Source organism: Anabrus simplex, chromosome 12, assembly GCF_040414725.1.
Source record: "Anabrus simplex isolate iqAnaSimp1 chromosome 12, ASM4041472v1, whole genome shotgun sequence".
Taxonomy (NCBI): domain Eukaryota; kingdom Metazoa; phylum Arthropoda; class Insecta; order Orthoptera; family Tettigoniidae; genus Anabrus; species Anabrus simplex.
Window position 1 is genome coordinate 29,239,508 of NC_090276.1, and position 23,222 is coordinate 29,262,729.

At 40.4% G+C, this 23,222-nt stretch overlaps 1 protein-coding gene across 5 annotated transcripts in view; it reads right to left on the reverse strand.

Moving 5' to 3' along the window:
• LOC136884342 (probable phosphorylase b kinase regulatory subunit alpha) overlaps positions 1-23,222 on the reverse strand; it is a 141,045-nt gene that overhangs the window by 56,249 nt on the left and 61,574 nt on the right. For 4 of the 5 annotated variants that reach the window (XM_067156451.2, XM_067156450.2, XM_067156454.2 and 1 more), the window contains 4 exons: positions 11,299-11,371; positions 8,421-8,512; positions 4,192-4,356; positions 1,591-1,738 (listed from right to left, as the gene is read on the reverse strand). In XM_067156451.2, the coding sequence (XP_067012552.2) occupies positions 1,591-1,738; positions 4,192-4,356; positions 8,421-8,512; positions 11,299-11,371 (478 nt within the window). Of the gene's footprint in view, positions 1-1,590; positions 1,739-4,191; positions 4,357-8,420; positions 8,513-11,298; positions 11,372-20,220; positions 20,369-23,222 lie in introns of all 5 variants that reach the window. The other variant, XM_067156452.2, reaches the window with a different exon arrangement.

Consider the following 23,222-nt stretch of genomic DNA (forward strand, 5'->3'; position numbering starts at 1 on the left):
TACACGGACAAGATTGTAAATTTTCACCGATTTGTCATACGTTTGCGCAAGGAAACTTCGTACTTGCTTTCTCAAATCGGTAATGCCGATCAGACTCCAATCTTTTTTGATATGCCTCGCAACAGCACTATTGCGCTAAAAGGATCACGGAGTGTATTAATGAAAACCAGCGGTAGTGAGAAGTTGCGATGCACGGCAATGCTAGCCATTACAGCTGACGGGAGAAAGTTGCCGCCTTACATCATTTTCAAGAGGAAAACGATGCCTAAGAATATACAGTTTCCCCGTGGAATTCATGTACGAGTGCAACCAAAGGGTTGGATGGACGTAGAACTCATGCTGGACTGGGTTAAAACTGTGTGGAATAGAAGACCTGGTGCACTACTAAAACAACCAGCTCTGCTTGTTTTAGATAGTTTCCGAGGTCACCTCGTGAACGAAGTGAAGCAAATTCTCACTACAAATAAGATACGACAGATAGTCATTCCTGGTGGCCTAACATCTGCTTTGCAGCCACTAGACGTATGTGTTAATAAACCCTTTAAAGACCACTTACGTCGATTTTACAACGAGTGAATGATGAGCGGCGATCAGCAATTGACGCGCACCGGAAATATCAGGCGTCCACCCTTGGACTTGTTATGCTCGTGGGTGAAGAAGAGTTGGGATTTTATACCACCTGAACTAGTCTCCAAGAGCTTCAAAAGGACTGGGATTTCGAATGCAGTAGACGGTTCCGAAGATGACGCAGTGTGGCAGGGAGACGAAGAATCTGATACTGGTATTAACAGAGGCGAGGACGGCGCATCAGATAGCGAAACCTGCGATAGCGACACCTAAGATTTGGAATAAATTGCGTACCGGTAAGTCCGCATTTCACAACAAAGCGATAATTTTTTGCAAGTGTAATATTTTAACTTTAATACTCAAATTAATGACAAATTAACTTAATACGTTCATTTTTATTTTCAGGTTGGAAAAACGTTCGCCGAATTGTTGCGAAAAATTATGAATTTTGTTTTAGACTATTTTAATTATTTTGATGTATAAACGCGAGTATTACGTGCATCTTAAATTTGTTTCAAATACAATTTAGTTATAAATACATTTTTTGAGTAATACAAATACTGGTATTAAATATTCATCGTATAATGGTCGCACCCTACAATTTTTTTCGAAAATTTTGGTATAAAAAGTGCGACGATTATGCCGTGAAATACGGTACGTATGTGAGAATCGGTTCAAGGCAAAACACCAAGGGGAAGGTCAAGGACATGCTGGATAGACACAGTGAAATCAGATATGGAGGAGAGAGGTCTCAAGTGGGAAGATTTCCTGAAACAGAAGAAGAATGCAGATAGGAACAGATGGCAAGCACTTGTACACCTCACCCGGGAAAATGGAGTAGAAAAATGATGATGATGATGATGATGATGATGATTAAACGAATATCATGATCAGGCAGACATATGGTATATGGCTCCCTCTTTTCATCAGCACACACTATGATATTCCTACAGCACTCCAAGTTAAGATGGTCCTATAGGGATTGCAGGCAGTAATTTCTGGTAACTACTGCAAAGTACTTACCTCTGTCTGGGTGGCATGTGCTGCTTCCACAGAGGAATATCTTCTGGAGAAGGTGAGCGCTTTTCTTCGAAACTATCTGGATCAGGTATGTGAGGTAAATGGGCTAAAGAAGATCGCCGATCATCCCCTTGCATACCTAAGATGTCCGCTAGAAAAGAGAAAGATTTGTTAATCCTTTATAGTTCTCTAGATTACAGCCCTCAGTAGTATTAAAAACCTTGGATCTGTGATCACCCCCGCCCCCTAACCACCACCACCACCACTCCAAAAAAAATTACGAGATGTTAGGAGGAAGAGGAAGACTGTCACTTTGACAGGATATTCCTAAAAGATATCAGCACTGGCAATCATTTAGGACATTTAGCAAGGAGACAATAATATGTTGTAATTGCCGCCAATGCATAGATTAAAAACAATAATTGCAAAGATGAAACATAAGCAGTAATCAAGAATTCTAATTCACATTAAAAAATGTATTCTTAACTGCTGTAGAGATCAACAAATTAATCTAAAAAGCCACCTAATCGATACTTTATTTCTTTTGCCTTTGGCAAACTTAAAAATACATTAACAAACACAGTACATATTTCGACCACTTAGTGGTCATCTTCAGCTGTATATAAAAATCTTAGATGATAACATTTAAAAGCAAGCACATTGGATCTTAAAACTATATCCCATGGGAATCCAAAAACTATTGTTCTAGATGCTTTGAATGAATCGGAAGATGGGGGGGGGGGGTTTGGGGGTAAGGAGATTTATGTGAATGATACTTAAATTAGGTGGCGTGAATAAAAAGTTTGTGTTTGTAATAATCTTCAGGCATTTGTGAGAAAATAATAACTTAATTAAAATTCTCGTCTGTGGTGCTGTTAAACACTTTGTTTTTAATAAACACACTTTAAAATATTCTAAAGTGTCTATGGTAAGGCACTTATTCAAAAACACTTGTGCTTGAATGAAAGTTTATGTCAGATGCACCAGTCTTCAGGTATTTATTGTTTATATTTAATAACTTCCTTGAGTGATATTCTTGTGGTTAAAAGGCCGTGTTGACTGTTTAACTTCCAAGAATTGCTCTTCGGAATGTGATAAAAGAAATTGTGTTAGTCGTTTAACTTGTTAAAACCCTGGGGTGGCTTCTGTTATACAAAATGGCGATCTGATTCGGGCAGCTTGCCTCGCGATCTTATCTGGCAAATGTTTAATTCGCGTTGCCTTGGAGAACTACCTTCGTGCACGACCTAGTGTGATAGCGGTATGTCGAAACATATACTGTGTTTGTTAATGTATTTTTAAGTTTGCCAAAGGCAAAAGAAATAAAGTATCAATTAGGTGGCTTTTTAGATTAATTTGTTGATTAAACTCATCGATACGGCCATGAAGTGGACAGCTTGCAATGCTGTAGAGAGGTTACTGTAGCTTTTGCACAATTGCATAAAAGGTACCATACCCTCAACAGCAATGTTGTTTATTAGGAGTTGCAGAAGAAAAGATACAGAACATCACAACAAATAATATTCAGTCAATGCAATGCTACTGCCGGCCCCGTGGTGTAGGGGTAGCGTGCCTGCTTCTTACCCGGCCAGGTCAGAGATTTTTACCTGGATCTGAGGGCTGGTTCAAAGTTCACTCAGCCTATGTGATTACAATTGAGGAGCTATCTGACGGTAAGATGGCAGCCCCGGTCAAGAAAGCCAAGAATAACGGCTGAGAGGATTCATCGTGCTGACCACACGACACCTCATAATCTGCAGGCCTCTGGGCTGAGCAGCGGTCACTTGATAGGCCAAAGCCCTTCGTGGCTGTTGTGCCATGGGGGAAGGTAATGCTATTGTTGATTATCATCGCCAGTTAACTCAGAAGTTAGTGTAAAATAATTGAGAATATTTTCATTATTATTCCTCACACTGTAAAAATACATGAAACTTTGAAAGACTGGAAATTATTAAATGCAAATTTTTATTATGAACAATTTTTCAATATATCTAATATTAGCAGAGAAATTTTAACATTTCCTCTTTCGACCCCCTTAATATTATGACACCTTTTGTATTCTAATCAAATAATATATAGCCTAATGCACAAATCAGCTATCACTGAACTAAAAGCCAAGTTCTGAGAAATTCTATTGAGCCATTTTCCTGTGATGTAACAAACAATACGACAAACAAAAATTGGACTAATCCAAGTTCTGCTCTTTTATACCTAAACGTACATAAAAACAATGTGTGAGGCAAAAATATGCACTGCACAGATAAAATTATAATTTTGCTATTTGCTTTACGTCGCACCGACACAGATAGGTCTTATGGCGACGACAGGATGGGAAAGGCCTAGGAATGGGAAGGAAGCAGCCGTGGCCTTAATTAAGGTACAACCCCAGCATTTGCCTGGTGTGAAAATGGGAAACCACGGAAAACCATCTTCAGGGCTGCCGACAGTGGAGTTCGAACCCACTATCTCCCGATTACTGAATAAAATTATAATTTTGTTCATACAGACTCTAGGACAGAGAATGAAAAGGCTTCACATTTTTTGTTATCAAGTTTAGATGAGTAATTCTACAGGAAGAGAAATGAAGTTTCCAAAGTAACTTACGTTCTACTGTGATTGAGCGAGTCTTCTTGATGGCACCTTTGACTGACATGCGTCGACGGAGAGCATTCTTCTTCTGACTTATTGCGCGGGTCAGCAGCTGAGACCTTGGAGTGATGGACTTGAGCAAATGTTCTTCCAAGTATTTGTGAACTTGAGGATTGAGACCTGAAGTGAAGAGACAACTCTGTATGATATGAATCAAGAAATAGAAATATTCTATATTATCATAAATAATGTTCTTATTCTGAATGTGTTTTCTTTTTAAAGTCACATGACACAGATAGGTCTTATGGTGATGATGGGACTGGAAAGGCCTAGGAGTGTGAAGGAAGCGGCCATGGCCTTAAGTAAGGTACGGCCCCAGCATTTGCCTGGTGTTAAAATGGAAGACCACGGAAAACCATCGTCAGAGCTGCCGACAGTGGGGTTCAAACCAACTATCTCCCGAATGCAAGCTCACAGCTGTGTACCCCTAAACACACGGCCAACTCACCCAGTGAATAATATTTTAACCTTAACAAAGCTCAGAAGGGGTAACTGTTCTCTGTTCTTTTGGTCAGGGTACACTGAGATAGCTAGTCTGTAACTATCATTAACAGATTACTGTAAGAAAACAAAGGGAAACATTGTACTAGATCACAAATCTCTGAAATACGGAAGTAATGATGATTTGAGCATTTTAATAGCATAATTGAAGGATGACTAATCAACAAAATCATGACACATTAAAATTAATTTTTAGGAAAAGGATTTATTTCATATCATTAACACTCTTGCATACTGCAGTATGATGCCTTTCTTTGTTATAAATTTTCCTTTGATGTAGCAATGACTAAGCTTATAATCTATTTGAGAAAACTATGCTGTCACAAATATAATTCAGTGGACAAACAGGCAAGTGACTTTGATTGTTTTGTCACAGTAAGAGATTTACAATACATACCTGCCAACTTTTAGAAACCAAAAATAGGAAGATTTTTTTAAATTCTTGATTTCATCACATATATTCCACCATGGTCAAGGTGAAAAAAAGGTCAAGGTAAAAGGCATACATATCTAGAGTTACAATGAGAATTGACCATTCAATTTAAAATCTTAAACTACCAAAACATTAAAAGGGTTACAAGAAAATGTACCTGATCATTCTCATTTATGACACTTCAGCGAATAATAATATTTATGTCACACCGACACACGCAACAAAATGCATAATACCGTATTTTCTCACGTAATTAATGCACTTTTTTGACGAAAAACACAGGCGAAAACTTCGGACGCGTAAATTATTCAAGGAATTCAGATATTTTCAATTAATTTACATTTAGAAGATACACCAAATATAATATAAACACAATTGGTTCAACTCGTTTGCGGTTATCGTCATTTGGCGTAAAATTCCGATGTGAGATTTTTTTCTGAAAAGTCAAATAGGGTACATCAGGTAAGTTAGACACGTGGGATTGAAGTACCGACACTGGAAAATATTCCTCCCATTACGAGCTGACAATACGACCTGAACTGAAATAAACATGAACTAATAAAAGTACAATTCATGTAATGTCACAACAATGACATACCGGCAAAAAAGAAAAACTGTCCAACACGAGAAGGGCCGGGCATCGAAGGAGGGACCCTGCTACATTACCCCATACCGTTCGTATCCAATCTTGTACGAGTGACGTGTCCATCCACCTTTCTTCTTGAATACGAACGTGGATCACTCGCAGAAATTTTGCTTCAGACGTTTTTGGTTTTAGAACAATGTAAGGTGCAAGCTTTCTGACATCAGCTGTTACAACAAGCACTGCAGTGCATCGTTGTTTCTTGCTTCTGGTAGCGCGTACGATAACAATGTATGTTCCTTACTTATCGATTGTTCGACTTTGCGGCATATGGAAACTGATTGGCGTCTGACCTGCGGTTCCTATACGGGAGATCAAATATTCCTTCACTTTACGCTTTTCAATCACAGTGCGATGAAAATGGTTTAAATAATTTGTCATTTTTTGGCATGATGATGATCTTCGTCAAAGAGGAAATACATTTATCTTCATAAAATTAATCAAATCCGAGACACTGATTCCATGTGCAGCGTTTATTTCACATTCTTTAAAATACTGCATTTCATGAGAAATAGCTTATCCAACGTTGCGTAACAAAATCATATATTTTAAGTGCAGTAGGATTACCTGCCGGCTAATAACAGCACGTTACCCTGTATTTGGAATACCCGCTTTCGCAATAGGAAGCCTGCTACTTGAGTAGTTTACATCTTTATTTCAAAACGCAACCGGAGCTGCGTGATGGATGTTCGAAGTTGTGGGTCCGTCAAATATGTGAACATTTCTTTTTCTCCACTTTGGACCCAAAATTATTGGGATGCATAAATTATGCAAGGGCGCTAATTACGCGAGATATTACGGTAGTTTCTTTATCAGACGGTAAAATGAACGGAAATTTATAGGTATCTCTGAACACTTAGAGATAATGTTTTTTATATTTTTTGGCCATAACGAGAAAAGTACCTGAAACTGTCACAGACCCAACCACCTTAAAAACATTCAACTCATTAAAATTATGCACTTAAATACGCGAAACTACCACATATAAAACAATTCAATACGTCCCATACATTATTAATAATAATGTTATTTGTTTTACGTCCCACTAACTACTTTATAAGGTCTTCGGAGATGCCGAGGTGCCAGAATTTAGTCCCGCAGGAGTTCTTTTACGTGCCAGTAAATCTACCAACACGGGGCTGTCGTATTTGAGCACCTTCAAATACCACCGGACTGAGCCAGGATTGAACCTGCCAAGTTGGGGTTAGAAGGCCAGCGCCTTAATCGTCTGAGCCACTCAGCCCGGCCCATACATTATTAACATACGACTTTGGTAGTGGGGGAAAGCATAGAAATGCAAGAAAAAACAAGTGGCCTACAACTCCGACGAAACTACGCATAAAAACGATGTTAACAGCGCAAGAACAACAATAACAAACTCACTTTCATCCCGATTAACTGAGTTGCTAGCGCGCACCACCCTGTCTTGCTTACAGGACGATTGACACCCCGAATCCCCAGCTGTATAAGACGCACACGCTGCTGTGGTGAGCGGGAAACACGATACACGAAGGCGCCGGACGAAACACTCACGAAATAAAGCATCAAATAAATACGCTTGAAAATGAGGTTTCGTAAATTACACAAGCAGATAACAATTTATCCTAGGGGAAGAGTATTGGCCGTACTAGATGTTATACTGGTCAAAAGTAGGAAGAAGTAAAAATAAATCAGAAAATGGGAAGACGAGTTAAAAACCGGAAAGTTTCCGCGTAAATCGGAAGGGTTGGCAGGTATGACAATATAAGCCCTATAAAGCAATCATTAATACTGATCGCAAAGGTGAAGTAACTAATTATGACCAAAAATTTGCTGCAACACAGAAAGCTAATCTTCACTCACGGAAATATATACCTGATCACTGGGTTTAAATGATTACAACTGCTAAGTCTAAGTTTCAGGTCACAAAGGTAACAAGTGAGAACCTTTTCAACATACGTCCACTAGCAAAAAGTGTTGTCAACAGAAAAACTTGAAGAGAAGGCAAAATGTTAAGTGGATTATAACATGTTGGGTTCAGCTTGAAAAGAAAAAATGAATTCTGAGTACTCAAAATGAAGCAAACTCTTAACGAGGCCTGTGGACTCGAGTCAGCAAATGTAGGAACCATGTGTCTGGCCGTATAGAGTTCCCACTCTTGTACCCAAATGGCAGGAATCTTATAGGGCATACTTTTTCCCCCCCTTTTTTCTTCTTTCTTTTTGAATTTGTGCCAACGTATGCACAGCCTACTTTTGCTTCTGCCTTTGGAACCATCTGTGTAAATAACAACTGACCCTGGGTACCAGCTAAGAATGGACATGAAGAGCTCCGATAAACGAAGGGGACCATGTTCATTTATGGGCTGGTGTGCAGATCCAGAATGATTTCAGGTTGTTGTATTAACCATGGAGGTACCTTACTTGCTCATCTAACAAGACAAGGAACAGAAGGTACATCAAACATGGAGGGGAAAAAAAAAAGGGGGGGGGTGGGGCTGCCGTCAGACAGAACACTTAATACAAGTAATAATAACTTTAGACCAAAAACAATAATAACTATATTAATATTAAGAGCGGCTTTTGTTGCTACCTTAAAATAATTCATGATCATAAAATATGAACTTACGATCAGGTTGTCCATCCTCTTGACTGCCAAGGAAACTGAGATTTGTAATGCAGGAAGTACTCAAGAAATCATTGAGATTTCCTAACATAACTCTGTAAAAGAAATAACAGAAAAATTACAACCTCCTTAAAGTGAACCTGTTATCTCAAGTAGCATAAACCTTGTACAGAAAGAACTAGGGTTAAAATATAACAACTGAATCGTATAAAAGATATACAATATCCCTTTCCCAGAAGAGATTTTTTTTTTGTGTCAAATTCTGGCCTTTGCCTTTGTCTGAACATACAAAACATTAAACTCCATATGAATTGGCCAGCATTCAACCGTGACTGCTTTGGTAAGAAACCAGCGACTACTGTATATTGCTAGGCTCTCTTTAACTTTTATGTAACAATGATTTTATTTATTTATTTATTTATTTATTTTATTTATTTACCATAATATTAAGGGAGAAAGTAATTTATAGATTACCATTTACAAAAATATATACAAGGATACAGACAATCTCAAGTTTGTATTCTATTCACAACTCTAGGTCTAGGTGGAGAATCCAGTCAATGGTTTCTTGAGACAGTTTTTAAAGACCTTCCATTGTACCTTTAAAAGTTCTGAGGGAACATTTAAATGTTATATGGTAAATAGTTTGCTGGTCCTCACTGCAGTCACAATAAAGAGAGGACTTCCTAACCCATACGTTCAAAATTGCACCAAACCTGTCCTGGCCCGTTCTTATCCAGTTCAGAGCGCATTAGTGCTGTCTAGGTAACTGAAAGCCAGCAGGCCACTCCCAGGGAGTTTTAACTATGTGATGATGCATCAGGGAAGTTTGCTCCTGGCACTGATTATTCCAGGAATCTTTGATGTTGAAGCGATTGTAATGCAGGCTGACTGCTGTTCACCAAGAGGGTTGTCTCGGCTTTAATCGCTGTGGTAATATTACGAAAATTTCTGCATGTACTCGTAATAGCGGCTTGATTTATATTCTCTTCCATGTGTTCGGCAATGACCGACATCCTCTTAGAGGCAGTGGTGGAATATTACATAGAACCGGTAGCCAGTTCACATTAGTAGATAAAAATTAATACACCATGTGATGATGCGCATTGCTTGATTGAGATGCATGTCAATTATTTTGGTGTGAGCACTGTTAAGCCAGGAAGAACATCAATATTCTGCGACTGAGTACAAAAGAGCTAGAGCTGTGGATCTGAGGACTGATGCATTGGCACTCCAGGTGGTCCCTGTTAATTTCTGAAGTATGTTGTTTCAGGTTTTGAACAATGATGGATGCTGATGGTGATGAGAAGTTTTAGGAAATTTAACTTCAGGATTTGGTCAATGAAGACATGATCAGAACAGTAGAACAGAGAAGACTGACTGAGCAGATGTTAAGGCTTATTTATTTATTTTTGCTCAAAACCTTGAGATTGCCAAAAATGACAAAAAGAATATTAATCAAGCCCTTTCTACATGTGTTCTGAAAAACAAAACAAAATACATGAATAAAATTTCATGATATATACAGATTTTGAAAGAAAAAAATTAACTCATTGGAATATACCGACAGATCTCAGCTGTGCGACTGTTCGCGGGATGTAACGTAGCTTGATAGCTCGCAGCCATGGAGCCGAGCACGAGTAGATTTGTGAACATATTTCAGACGTTCACCGAGAGATGGCACCAACAATATATACTGTTGGAGAGAGGAAGAGTTAGTCTTTGTTGCAATAGTAATTATGTTCGATTATCACAAACAGCATTATAATTGATCTTGAAACTTTACTCCTCTTTGTGTTTGTCCCTATCCAAGGTGAGTAGAGGAGTACATGGTGTGTAGAAGGCAGCTAGCGGTGATATATCGGATATTCTGAATAGAAGTGATAATGAAAGCGAGTCAGAAACTTCAGATTTTGAAGAATTATTATTTTCTAGTTTTTTATTTTTTATTCTATTTTTTGCAAGTTGCTTTATGTCGCACCGACACAGACAGGTCTTATGACGACGACAGATCAGGAAAGGGCTAGGAATGGGAAGGAAGAGTCTGTGGCCTTAATTAAGGTACAGCCCCAGCATTTGCTTGGTGTGAAAATGGGAAACCACGAAAAACCATCTTCGGGGCTGCCGACAGTGGGGTTCGAACCCACTACTTACCGAACATTGGATGAATTATTTAGTGTCAGTGGTGATAGTAATGGTGGTGGATCCAAGAAAAGTGACAGCGAATCAGAAAATTCTGATGGTAATAGCAATGTCTCTAATGTTGAAGTGCCGGATGGTAAAAGTGCTCAAGAGATAGAAAATGAAAACTACTGAAATGCCAAAATATCCAAATATAAGATTTATGATTGTTTCATTTCATAAGTTAAAGTTTGTGAGCCTCCGTGGCTCAAGTTGCAGCGCGCTGGCCTCTCACTGCCGAGTTCTGTGGTTCAAATCCCAGTCACTCCATGTGAGATTTGCACTGGACAAAGCGGAGGCGGGATGGGTTTTCCTCCGGGTACTCCAGTTTTCCCTGTCCTCTTTCATTCTAGCAACACTCTCCAGTATCATTTCATCTGTCAGTCATTAATCATTGCCCCATAGGAGTGCAACATGCTTCAGCAGCCAGCACAATTCCTATCCTTGCGGCTAGATGGAGGTTTTATTTATTCCACTCCTGACCTGGTCAAATGACTGGAAACAGGGTGTGGATTTTCATTTTTCAAAATTTAAGTTTGCAACAGAAAACTGTAATAACTAATAAATTAAAGTTCTCATGAACAGTGATTTATGTAAATTAAATACTAATCGTGGGCATGCGAAGGGCTAGAAAATCAATATGTCAATGGGTTCATTAATAAATAACCAGAAGATTGGATAAAATTAGATCATTACTCACCTTGTACCATTTATGTAGCCGCTCTTCAGTTTCTTCATTGTCGTTATAATGGCAAGAGGTATTTTTCCTTGTTCTGAAACATTAATACATGTGGATTATAAATGGCTGCTCTCACAGAGTAATATATACCATTTACATTAAATGCTATGTAAATATCTTGGACAAGGAATCTTTAGATTATTTTCTGATCCATAATAATGCAGTACAACAACGTATGATTGTGTGATCCTTCAAATATTCTTTATGGACCAGTAAAAAAAATCCAACATATTTTCACAATTGTATGTTTTTATGAAGGGAATTTTCATCATATATGAGTATATTCACAGTTCTTACACCAACAAGTCTAAAAATTTAGTTTCTTGTTTCTTTCTTTTTTTTTTTTTTTTTGTAGGAATAATTACGCCAAATATGAAGAACTTCAAATTAAGTCATTCATCTCTCGGAATGTTAACAGCAAAACAACAATAAAAGCAATATACAGATGTTGAAAATCCATTCCTTAAAAAAGTCACTAAACCTGTTTAAAAAATACTACAGTTCGTACATTTCCATATTGAAATTTTCTTTAATCACCAATTACAGTATACTGATATTGTTCCACTAGTAGTAGTAGTAGTAGTAGTAGTAGTAGTAGTAGTAGTAGTAGTAGTATGCTCTCAGCTACCACATGTAGGGAATCTGACTTGACATCATTTAGGCTGCCTGCACGTCAATTTCTACATTCCATTTTAATCTACCAGATAACAGAGAAATGGGTCTCTCTTGGATGATATATTGCTGAGATTTAGTTAATTTCGTCAGGTAAACATGAAATGTGTCACAAAAGATCCTTTATGTACCATCACTGAAACAGCATTGAGTGTCTAATGGACCTTCTTCTGTCCTTCAAAAATCTAACTACCACTGCTAGTTTTGAATCTGTAATCTCGGGATCCAGAAGCCAACACACTATTGGACAGAGCCGTTTCACAAGTAAATAAAAATATCCAAGTATACAAATATGCTGAATGGTTCTCTGACATTTAAATGTTTTGTATCAAACGATCCCTACCCCCGCCTCCCCTCCCAACAAAAAACCCCCCACATATTTTGGAGGCAAGATTGCATCATCCATCAACCTCTAAAACAGTTTCCATTGTTTTCCATTTCAATGCCAGACTGTTGCTGGGATGATACCTTTCTTATAGGCCATATCTGCGTTCTTTCAATAAACCGCATAAATAATGGGTATACAGACCAAGATAGATGACAAATTATGAAGTCAAAATGATAACGTAAGAATGTTAACAAGAACAGAATATGCACTTTCTGATCAAAAGTATTCGGACACCCCTACACATCACTACGACTGCCACTGATGCTACTACTACAGAAGGTGGCTTAGAGCTCAATGTCGAACATGGAATGGTTACCGACTGCCTCATCAGTAAGCAATCAGTTAGGGCAATTTTGGCCTTCCCAAGATGCCCCACTCAACAGTCATGGACATGATTGTCAAGTGGAAATGTAAAGAGACAACCACAACAAAAGCACGGCCAACCAGGCCACATGTGTTGACCAATAGGGACCGTCAAGCAATGAAGAATATGGGTCAAGAAAATTGCATGAACGATACCATCACCCATGAATTCTGCAGTGACACTAATTGTGCAGCTAGCACCATGACTGTGTTTCAGGAGATACAAGGGCTGGGGTTCAAAGCTCAGGCTTCCGCCCATAAACCTTACATTTCGCCGGTAAACTTTAAGTGCCATGTGTGATTGTGTAAGGACTGCTGCCACTGGTCCATGGACAACTGCAGATGGGTGGTTTGGTGTGATGATTCACGCTATACTAGGCGGCAATCAGATGAGAGGCTCACAGCCCTGACCTCAATCCTATCGATCACCTCTGGAATGAACTAGAATGGCGACTTTTCTCCAGACCCCGGGGCCCTTATCACTAACTATCCTTGCTACAGCTCTACAGAAAGAATGGTCTGCCATTCTTACAGAGACATTCTAACATCTGGTAGACAGCCTCCCCTGAAAAGTTCTAGTTGTATAAAAGGCCAGGGATAGTGTCACCCTGTGTTTATGCTTACGCCCTCTACTGGGCAGATATCAACCGGGCTGAAACAAAGATCATGACTGCAGACAGGGCAGCCACTTGCAACGCATGAGAGAAAGAGATGGCTTTGAGGCAGTGAATAAATTCATCTACTCCGGAAAACTGTTTTCAAAAGTATGGTAGCTGCTTAGAAGAAACCAGGAGAAGACTAGCACGCTATTTTTATACACTGAACTACTAAACCTGTATTGCACTAACTTATGCTATACTAAACTGTAAACTACACTATACTGTACTATAATAGAGAGAGAAAGACTAATATGAAAAACTCTAATTACTGAAGAAAAATGCAAAAGACTGTGAACCGTACCGAATACCATACATGTCAAGCGAGATAGATTAACCACGTGGTGAATGTAAATAATAGAGTTGGCAACTAGGTTTCGAGATTACACTCTGCCAATATAAATCGATATGAATGGCAGTTTGGAATTGGTTGGATGTCTATGTTTCAGCGTGTAACCACCACACAAAACCAAAATCAGCCAAAACGTCAATTTACAAGTAAAGCAGTGCGGAGTATAATAACAAACAAGATAACCGATAGTCATCATAGGAAGCAATGAAAAACAATCAACGGATTAACTGATAATGCTTTTTAAGCCATCCAGAACAGGACATTGTTCACGGTTTATGTTTCACGCATACCAAACAAAGCAAATGCCCAAAGCAGATCCAAGCATCAGATATGTTTGATTATCAAAAGCACAAGCAACAAAAACATCTCAACAGTGTTAAGCAATTTAAACAGTGCCACCTTTGTGTTATATCTCACTTCTGCCCCAACTGGGGCCCAGTACGTGGGAGGCCAGGCTCTGCCTGTCACAAGCCAGAACAAAAGGCGAGTGATAAGTGTGATAGAGGAGTAATACCTCTTTTGAAAACCTTGGTCCAGCTGATGCAGCTGTTAGAACCTTATATGGGCCCCTTGCCAGGGTTGTAGTGAAGTTATTAACGGCAGCATTGGTTGACGAGGCAGCCTTTAGAATGGCACAGTTGGCTGCTGAGGCATTCCAATACTCAATTTGCTGCCTTGTAAATGAAGTAGGGGACTACTAAAGGCTAATGGAGTTTACCCAGACATAAAACCCCCTGACTATGTTAGGCATAGCAAGTCAGCAAAAGAGGACAAAGAGGGATTGCCTTGAACAGTAAAGAAACAAGCATCAAAAGGAGGATAGTTCATTCCCACACCTGGTCTGTTGGAAGTGGAGAATGGATGATGATAATCATGATTACTTTTTTTATATCCTAATGGTGATAACGAAAATGGGTGTTGCAGAACAGGTCCATCTACAAGTAAAAAAGCAAGCTAGCTTGTATTTTTAAATGACTCTTGATACTGTGATCATAGCCGTGAGACCTCCAGTTTTATGTGGAATCAAAACCACAAGGACATGAGTTATCATTTCAAAATCGCACACACACTGGTCGAGATTTAAACTACATCAATCTTGGTGAGAAGCCAGTGACTATATCACTCTGCTATCACCTCTACAAATTAAACACGATGACTAGTTTAGAGAAAATGTTGAGCTAATGTTTGCCTAATGTTTGAGCGTGCGATGGTGTGAGTAGCGCGAATGCTGTTTTAGGGCAAAAACAAGATTATTATTATCAGTGTAGAACTTGAAATTCATACCTCGCACAAAGCTTGGCTCACTCTGTGGTGCAGTGTCAGCCTCTAGATCCACTACCCGGCAGAAGTAGTCAGATTTTTTAAGGATGGAAAGATGTCCATTCAGCACTCCAAAGTCGACCGAGCAAGTGCCTGCGTGGTTTGGGTCACGTAGCTATCAGCCTGCATTCGGGAGATGCACTGTCGGCAGCCCTTAAGAAGGTTTTCCGTGGTTTCCCATTTTCACACCTGGCAAATGCTGGGGCTGTACCATAATTAAGGCCACGGTTGCTTCCTTACCACTCCTAGCCTTTTCCTATCCCCATAAGACCTATTTGTGCTGATGCAACGAAAAGCTAACTGGAAAAAAAAAAAAAAAACATAAAATTGTCTACGAATATTGAATTTTCACAACCGCATTGTAATCTAAATCGACTTTCAACCTATTAGGTCTTCTTATACATACATAGCGTGTGTTGAAGAGATGTTAAGTACTGATGTCCAGTTGGCCATTTTTGTTCTGTACTTAACATCTCTTGAACATGTACTATGTACTGTATGTATAACATGTGAAAATTCAATATTCATTGACTTGGCCCACAACGGGCGACTTGCACACACTCTACAATATGATGGCAGTAGTATCAGACCTTTAGCTCAGATCCTTTCCAATAGAACAAACATGACCTAGGCCACCATAGCTCAATTAGTAGAGCAACACATGCGAAACTGGGAGGTTGTGGTTTCGGATCCCACTGGTGTTCGGTTGGCCATTTTTGTTCTTTACTTAACATCTCTTCAACACGTATTCATCATCAACGATTTTCTGCTCCAGCAAGCTGGGTGCAGGTGTTTACCAGCCTCTTCTAGTTCGTCCTGTCCATCCACAGCTGATGTTCTACCTTTTGCTGCCAATTAACATCATGTTTGGCAAGGTCTTTGAAAATTTGCTTTTCCAACTATCACAAGGCCTCCCTCTGGGCCTTTTACCAACAACATTCCTTTCATAGTATGTTCTTGGGATCCTAATTGGGGCCATCCTTCTCACATGTTCATACCATCGTAATCTGCTTAACTGTAAGGTTTCCAACAGGCTCCTGTCCAATCCAAGTTGTTGCCGAAAACTTTCATTCCTTATTTTGTCTCTCCTTATCTTTTGGAGACATGACCGAAGGAACTTCATTTTAGTGGCCTGTAGGCGACTTTGTAGAGATCTAGTCAATGTTGCTGCTTCCAGTCCGTATGTTAGAATTCGTACAAAATATGTTTTGTACAGCGTGAGCTTGCAAGCTTGGGGAAATGAGTGATCCCAAAGCAATTGAAGAACGGAGTGGTAGAATTTTGATGCAGCTTGTATTCTATTGCCTATTTCTTGGTTTATGGTATTGTCAGAAGAAGCGAAGCTCCCTAAGTATTTGAAGTAGTTGATAATGTCTACTTCTTCATTTTGCACTCGCAGGTGGAGTGATTCAGGATTTCGCCTCATGACTCAACCGACTGTTTAGTTTGGTTGATGATCATTCTTTCAAATTCTTCTTGCCTTGGCAAGATCTTCTTTGTATTTCCGTTTCTCAATGTATTATGTATGTATTTATTTAGCGTATGGCATTAAAAATAAAAACACACAATCACAAATTAAATATACAATACACTACGTAGGTTACAATTTCACCATCAATAGTCTATACAAGAAGGATTTGGGTCAAGAAAGTATTTTGGGCTATCCTGATAAGCACTCAGGCACTACATGATGAACTGTTTGCTTAGCGGCACCACAGCTACATTCCGGGGAGGGAAGTTTGCCCCATTTATAGAGGAAGTCAGCGCAATTTCCATGGCCTGTCCTGATACGATTGAGGGTTGTCCAGGTTTTGCGAGGTAGATCAAATCCTTTCGGTATTCTTGTAATACAGGGGAAGTTCTGATACTCAGCTGGAGCCACAGAAGTCCATTCTTGAATCCAATCCTGCTGCAGGATTTTGGCAGTCCTTATTGGTGGATTTCTGGACCGAAGTCTGTTGTCCAGGCGTTGGGTATATCTCCATGAATTGGCAGATTGGAATTCCTCGATAGCTTCTGGTACTCACGCAACAAGGCATTCTTTCTCCATAGGCGAGGTGGAGGAATATGGCTCAGAACTGGTAGCCAAGAAGTGGGGGTAGATTTTATGGTTCCCGATATAATGTGCAAAGTATGATTTAGCAGTGTGTCAACCAGTTTTGTGTAACAGCTGTTCAGCCAGACTGGAGAGCAATATTCTGCAGTTCAGAAGACAAGGGCAAGGGCAGAATTTCATAAGGTCGAAGCAGAAGAACCCCAGGTGGTGCCACACAGTTTGTGGATGATATTGTTCTGTGACTGGAGTTTAGCTTTTGTAATCTTCAGATGTTCCTTGAAGGACAGTGTTCTGTCTAGGGTTACTCTGAGGTATTTTGGGTGTCTGTTGTGAGGAAGTCTAGTGTTCTGGAATTTGACATTAAGTTCACGGTGGGCCAGTATGTAGTTGAGATGGTAACATGAGACTTAAGTTTTACTCAAACTTGGCCTAAGTCTTCACTTACGAAAGTACTGATCTAAGGTGGCGAGATCAGCTGGAAGCGTATCTTCGATGTTCTCCATAGATTTGCCCTGAGTTGCAAATGCCCAGTCATCTGCATAACCAAATGCTTTGGAGGCTGTTTTCGGTAAGTCTGATATATATAAGTTAAACAGCAGAGGTGTCAGTACCGATCCTTGAGGAAGACTGTTATTAAGGATCCTTTCCTTTCTTGTCTTGTTTCCCAAAATTTCACGAAACCTCCTGTCTATAAGCATGTTTTCGATTATGTACGTATAACACAACCTAATAGGTTGAAAGTCTATTTCAAATAAAATTGTCTATTTCCATACTTACTGCTTACCCAACAAAATTTCACAAAACTCAGCAATAGATCGTCCAAAAGTGTTCTGCTTTCCTTGTCACCAGCTAGAGTAAAACAGAACTATCAAACTGACATGCAGGGAGCCTAAATGGTATCAAGTTTAAATGCCAGCCCATGGTTACTCAGGTCATATATCACCATCACCCGTTTCCCAATCTTTAACCGGCTTTGTTCTTACCCTATACTTTATACATCAAGACTGTCCCTCAATGAGTGCTGATGCTCACCCTCTTGATGAAGATGGGAAGAAGAAATCACTCATCCCGGGGATTAACAAGATAAGTCACACATTAGGTGCAGCCAGTGATCTCTGATGTAACCTGTTAGTGATGGGTACACAATCAGTCATACCAACACAGCATTCCTAAAAGACACGAGCATTGACAATACTGTTCAGTCGTTAATGTATCGAACTAACTGGTGATGGTGGTAGCTGTGATGATTTTTATAAGCTGCAAAATCACACAATCATTAGCCCCTATTGATCAGGAAGATAAGGACGATGACTACTGAAATGAGAAGGAAAATGTGAAGGAAGGAGCGCTCAAGGAATAAAGAGAAAAGGAATCAATGTGGAGCTGGCTGGAAACCTAGGCCTCAAGTGGTCTAATATAGCCCAGCAGGAAGGAAACAAACTGTGATGGCCTAAAACATCCTAAGCCTGTAAAACTTAGCAAAAATAATATTACAATGACCAACTTCTGTTGTTAGGTGAGGTGTGCTTTGTCTTTTCTGCAGCCACTGATCTCTGATGTAACCTGTTAGTAATGGGTACACAACAGTTGGTTCTAAGTAAAAAAAACATTAAAAGTCAAGAATAATTTTCAGCCTTTATTATTATTATTATTTTTTTGTTCCCCACTATGCAACATTAGCACCAAAAGGAAGTCCACCTCCGTAGGTCCAGGGGGTTCAGGGAGTCCCAGGTTCAATTCCCGGCAGAGTCAGGGATTTTAACCTTGATTGGTTAATACCAATGACTTGGGGACTGGGTATGTGTGTGTTGTCTTAAGCATTGGAAGTCATCCTAGGTAGGGCCCTACTGTCCCAAATGCGCAGGTCGCTTATATGGCGTCGACGTGAAAGACCTGCTCCAGGCCTCTCCGGAGGCCACACGCCATTATCAGAAGGAAAATGTCATTCCTACCAGTAGTCGCAAGAGTTCTACCTAAGAAAGAAACCCTTGTACAGCTTGCCATTTTTACTATGCCACCAAAGACCAGTGGTGGTGATATTCTCGTATGAGACTGTTCACGTTAGATGAAATGATGCCCTTGGCATATCCGCTAATGTCCCTTACCAGCGAACAATACAGGAACCTGTTATCAGATCATGTCCACCCATTTGTCCACCTCCAGCACCCTATAGGAGACCTGTACCTACACCAAAACAATACATAGGCACATCGCTCCCTAATAGTGGATGATTGGTTCAATGAACACCAATAATAATAATAATAAAGCTATCGGCTTTACATCCCACTAACTACTTGTACGGTTTTCAGAGACACCGAGGTACCAGAATTTAGTCCTGCAGGAATTCTTTTACGTGCCAGGAAATCTAACGATCTGAGGCTGACGTATTTGAGCACCTTCAAATACCACTGGACAGAGCCAGGATCAAACCTGCCAAGTTGGGGTCAGAAGGCCAGCACCTCAACTGTCTGAGTTTATTAACTTAACCATTGTGGTTTGATACTAGCCAAGCAGTACCATCTGAGTCACTCAGCCCAGCTCAATGAACATCTCACGGATATGAGGATGCTTGCATGGCCCCCAAGGACACCCAAACTCAATCTTATTGAGGCAGTCTAGGATGGGACCCTGCTCCGGCCAATCTCTATGCACTATGGAAGGCTGTCCACCAGCCATGGATCAGTATGGCTCACCAACGTTTGCGTTGTGTTGCAGAATCCATACCGTACTGCACTGCTGCCACTATCAGGGCGAAAAGGAATACTGCGTACTACTAGCCAGGTATATCTCTAGTTCAACTCCTCATCAGTGTATTACTGCAACAATTTACAACCAGGTTTTCAAAAAGGTACATTGGGATATCAAATAAAGTGCCAAGTGAATGAAAGAGAGAGAAAAAAAGAGGAAATAACCCCACTGAGGATGGTTGTCAGCTTTGGTTTCCCAGTTTTCTCATGGAACAAAACAAGCACCCCAGAAAAATGAAATGTACAGCATACTTAAAGAACCTGCCCTTCAAGAATATTAATGTAAGCACCCAGGTTAAAAAAGCATTTTATTAAGCAACCAGGTTTACCTAAATGACCTGCATGGGCAATCATTGCGACGGTTGGTCTCCCCAGCATGTGGTGCCAGTTCAAGGCAAGGAACGCTAGGTTGTTCCTGAAATTGTCCACCAGCAAATCCACATCGTTTGCTGCATAATACTGATCCGGGTCAAAATTCTATATTAAAAACAATGCCATGCATTAGTGTCAACACCACATTCACACACACATACACATGAGCACAGTCAGAGAAGAACTCCACCTGCTGTTAACGTAGTACAAGCTCATAAAATTAACAAACATATCCACACCAACAGAACAGAGTACACAGGAGACAACAATAATGACAGCACATGATTTAGAGGAGAACATTACACAACAAATAATTCCTCACTCACTCACTCATAACCTGCCAATACAATACTGGAATTTCTACCTGTATAGTATTGTTTTATTAAAGTAATTTAATTCTTAAATATATCATTCAATCACTCAAACAAGTATTTTCTTTTAAATACTTGGGTAGAATAATTTCGCAGGGTGGGTAGTGTCAACAAGCCGGCCCCGTGGTGTAGGGGTAGCATGCCTGCATCTTACCCGGAGGCCCCGGGTTCAATTCCCAGCCAGGTCAGGGATTTTTACCTGGACTTGAGGGCTGGTTCGAGGTCCACTCAGCCTACGTGATTAGAATTGAGGAGCTATCTGACCATGAGATAGCGGCCCTGGTCTAGAAAGCCAAGAATAACGGCTGAGAGGGTTCGTCGTGCTGACCATACAGCACCTCGTAATCTGCAGGCGTTCGGGCTGAGCAGAGGTCGCTTGGTAGGCCAAGGCGCTTCAAGGACTGTAGTGCCATGCGCTTTGGTTTTCTTTTTAGGGGGGGTGGGGGGGGGTGTAGTGTCAGCAAGAAGTCAGGGTATAACTGAGCCTAGCACTTAGGAAGCGAATTTTGAAAGTATTTGTGGGTAGCACGTAGACACCAAACTCCAAACTGACAGGTCGTATTGCGACATTTCAGATGTGGTGTCGGAGGTGCTGCTTAACCCACTCGACTCATTTGGCACGACATTCATGCAAGCATTGGCCAGGCCTTCAACACAAATGACGAGACAGTTATGTGCCGCACCGAGTCGTGTGTACTAGCTTATATTTTGTAAGTCCTTATATTATATTTTGATCATATATATATATTTGTTGAAAGATGATTCTTAAAATGTCCTTTTCAGGGCCACAGTTTTCGATTATGTCCATAAACATCGAAGGAATGTCCCTTGTAAAAGAAGAACTGTTGAAGAATTTATGTAAGAAACATGGCTGTGATGTCCTTTGTGTATAAGGAACCCATCGAGACAATAATCGGAGCAGGCCAAGTTTTTTTTTTTTTGATAGTGGCTTTACATCGCACCGACACAGATAGGTCTTATGGCGACGATGGGATAGGATAGGGCTAGGAGTTGGAAGGAAGCGGCCGTGGCCTTAATTTAGGTACAGCCCCAGCTTTTGCCTGGTGTGAAAATGGGAAACCACGGAAAACCATCTGCAGGGCTGCCGACAGTGGGATTCCAACCCACTATCCCCCGGATGCAAGCTCACAGCTGCGTGCTCCTAACTGCACGGCCAACTCGTCCAGTCGGCCAAGAATTTCTGTCATGCGCTTAGTGGTAGAGAGACCAAGTCAACAGCATGATGTGCAACATTCGTGAAACCTGGTATAGCGGTCCTGTCCACTGATATATCTGACGGTGCTGATGAAGAACTCCTTACAGTTGAGTTAAATCATTACACTGTTTCTTCTATATATAAACCACCAAATTCTGCATTCCATTTCCAGAAACCAAGGAATTTCAACAATCAAGCAGTTCACATTGTAATTAGTGACTTTAACAGTCAAAGCAACGTTTGGGGATAAGAACATGAGACTGAAGATGGAGAGGCTGTACTGGAATGGGCTGAGACCCACCAGATGCTACTGTTACACAATACTAAACTACCTCCTTCTTTTAACAGCGGCATTGGCAACGAGGTTATAACCCTGATCTAATCTTTGTTGGCGAAGGAGGAATTGCTCAGAAGTGCGTAAAGAACACCAGCATCCCTACACCACACACACAGCACAGACCCATCATGCCAGGTATTTGCTGCGGTACGTCCCATGAACTTACCTTTCTGCAGGCAATATAATTTTAGGAAAGCGGACTGGAACAAGTTCACTGCATATTCGGAAGATCTGATATTGGCATTTATATGACTGTCTAGGACCTGTTTGTAGATGCGGTGAACAAGAGCCAGACAATCAATTCCCAGAAGTTGTCGAATGAATTATGTTCCTGGTCTCTATCAACATTCCTCATCTCTGATGGCTGAATACACTGATCTATTCGAGTTGAATCCCTTTGGTGAACAGACTGTGCAGAAAATTCTAGAACTGACAACGATATTAGTGGAAGATTTTTTTCTAGTGGCTTTACATCGCACCAACACAGACAGGTCTTATGGCGACGATGGGATAGGAAAGGGCTAGGAGTGGAAAGCAAGCGGCCGTGAACTTAATTAAGGTGTCCCCCCCAGATGCCATTGCTCATCAACTTTTGCTCAATGGAAAAATAGGGGGTTATATGAATACAGTTGCCTAGTGTGAAAATGGGAACCCACAGAAAACCATCTTCAGGGCTGCCAACAGTGGGATTCGAACCCACTATCTCCCGGATGCAAGCTCACAACTGCACGCCCCAAACCACACGGCCAACTCGCCCGGTAGCGGAAGGTAAACAACATCATTGGATATCTACCCTTGAAAAGCTGGACATGTCCAAAAGTACTCAGAAAGCCTGGCGACTCTTAAAGAGGCTTAATAATGACTTCACAAAAGCACCTGTACATGTCAATTTGTCCCCATATGCCATTGCTCATCAACTTTTGCTCAAAGGAAAAATAGGGGGTTATATGAATAGAGTTAAAATAGAACGCCAGATAGACAAGGAGTCTAGCGACCTCACTAATAATATCACCCTAGAGGAACTAGAAAAGGCCA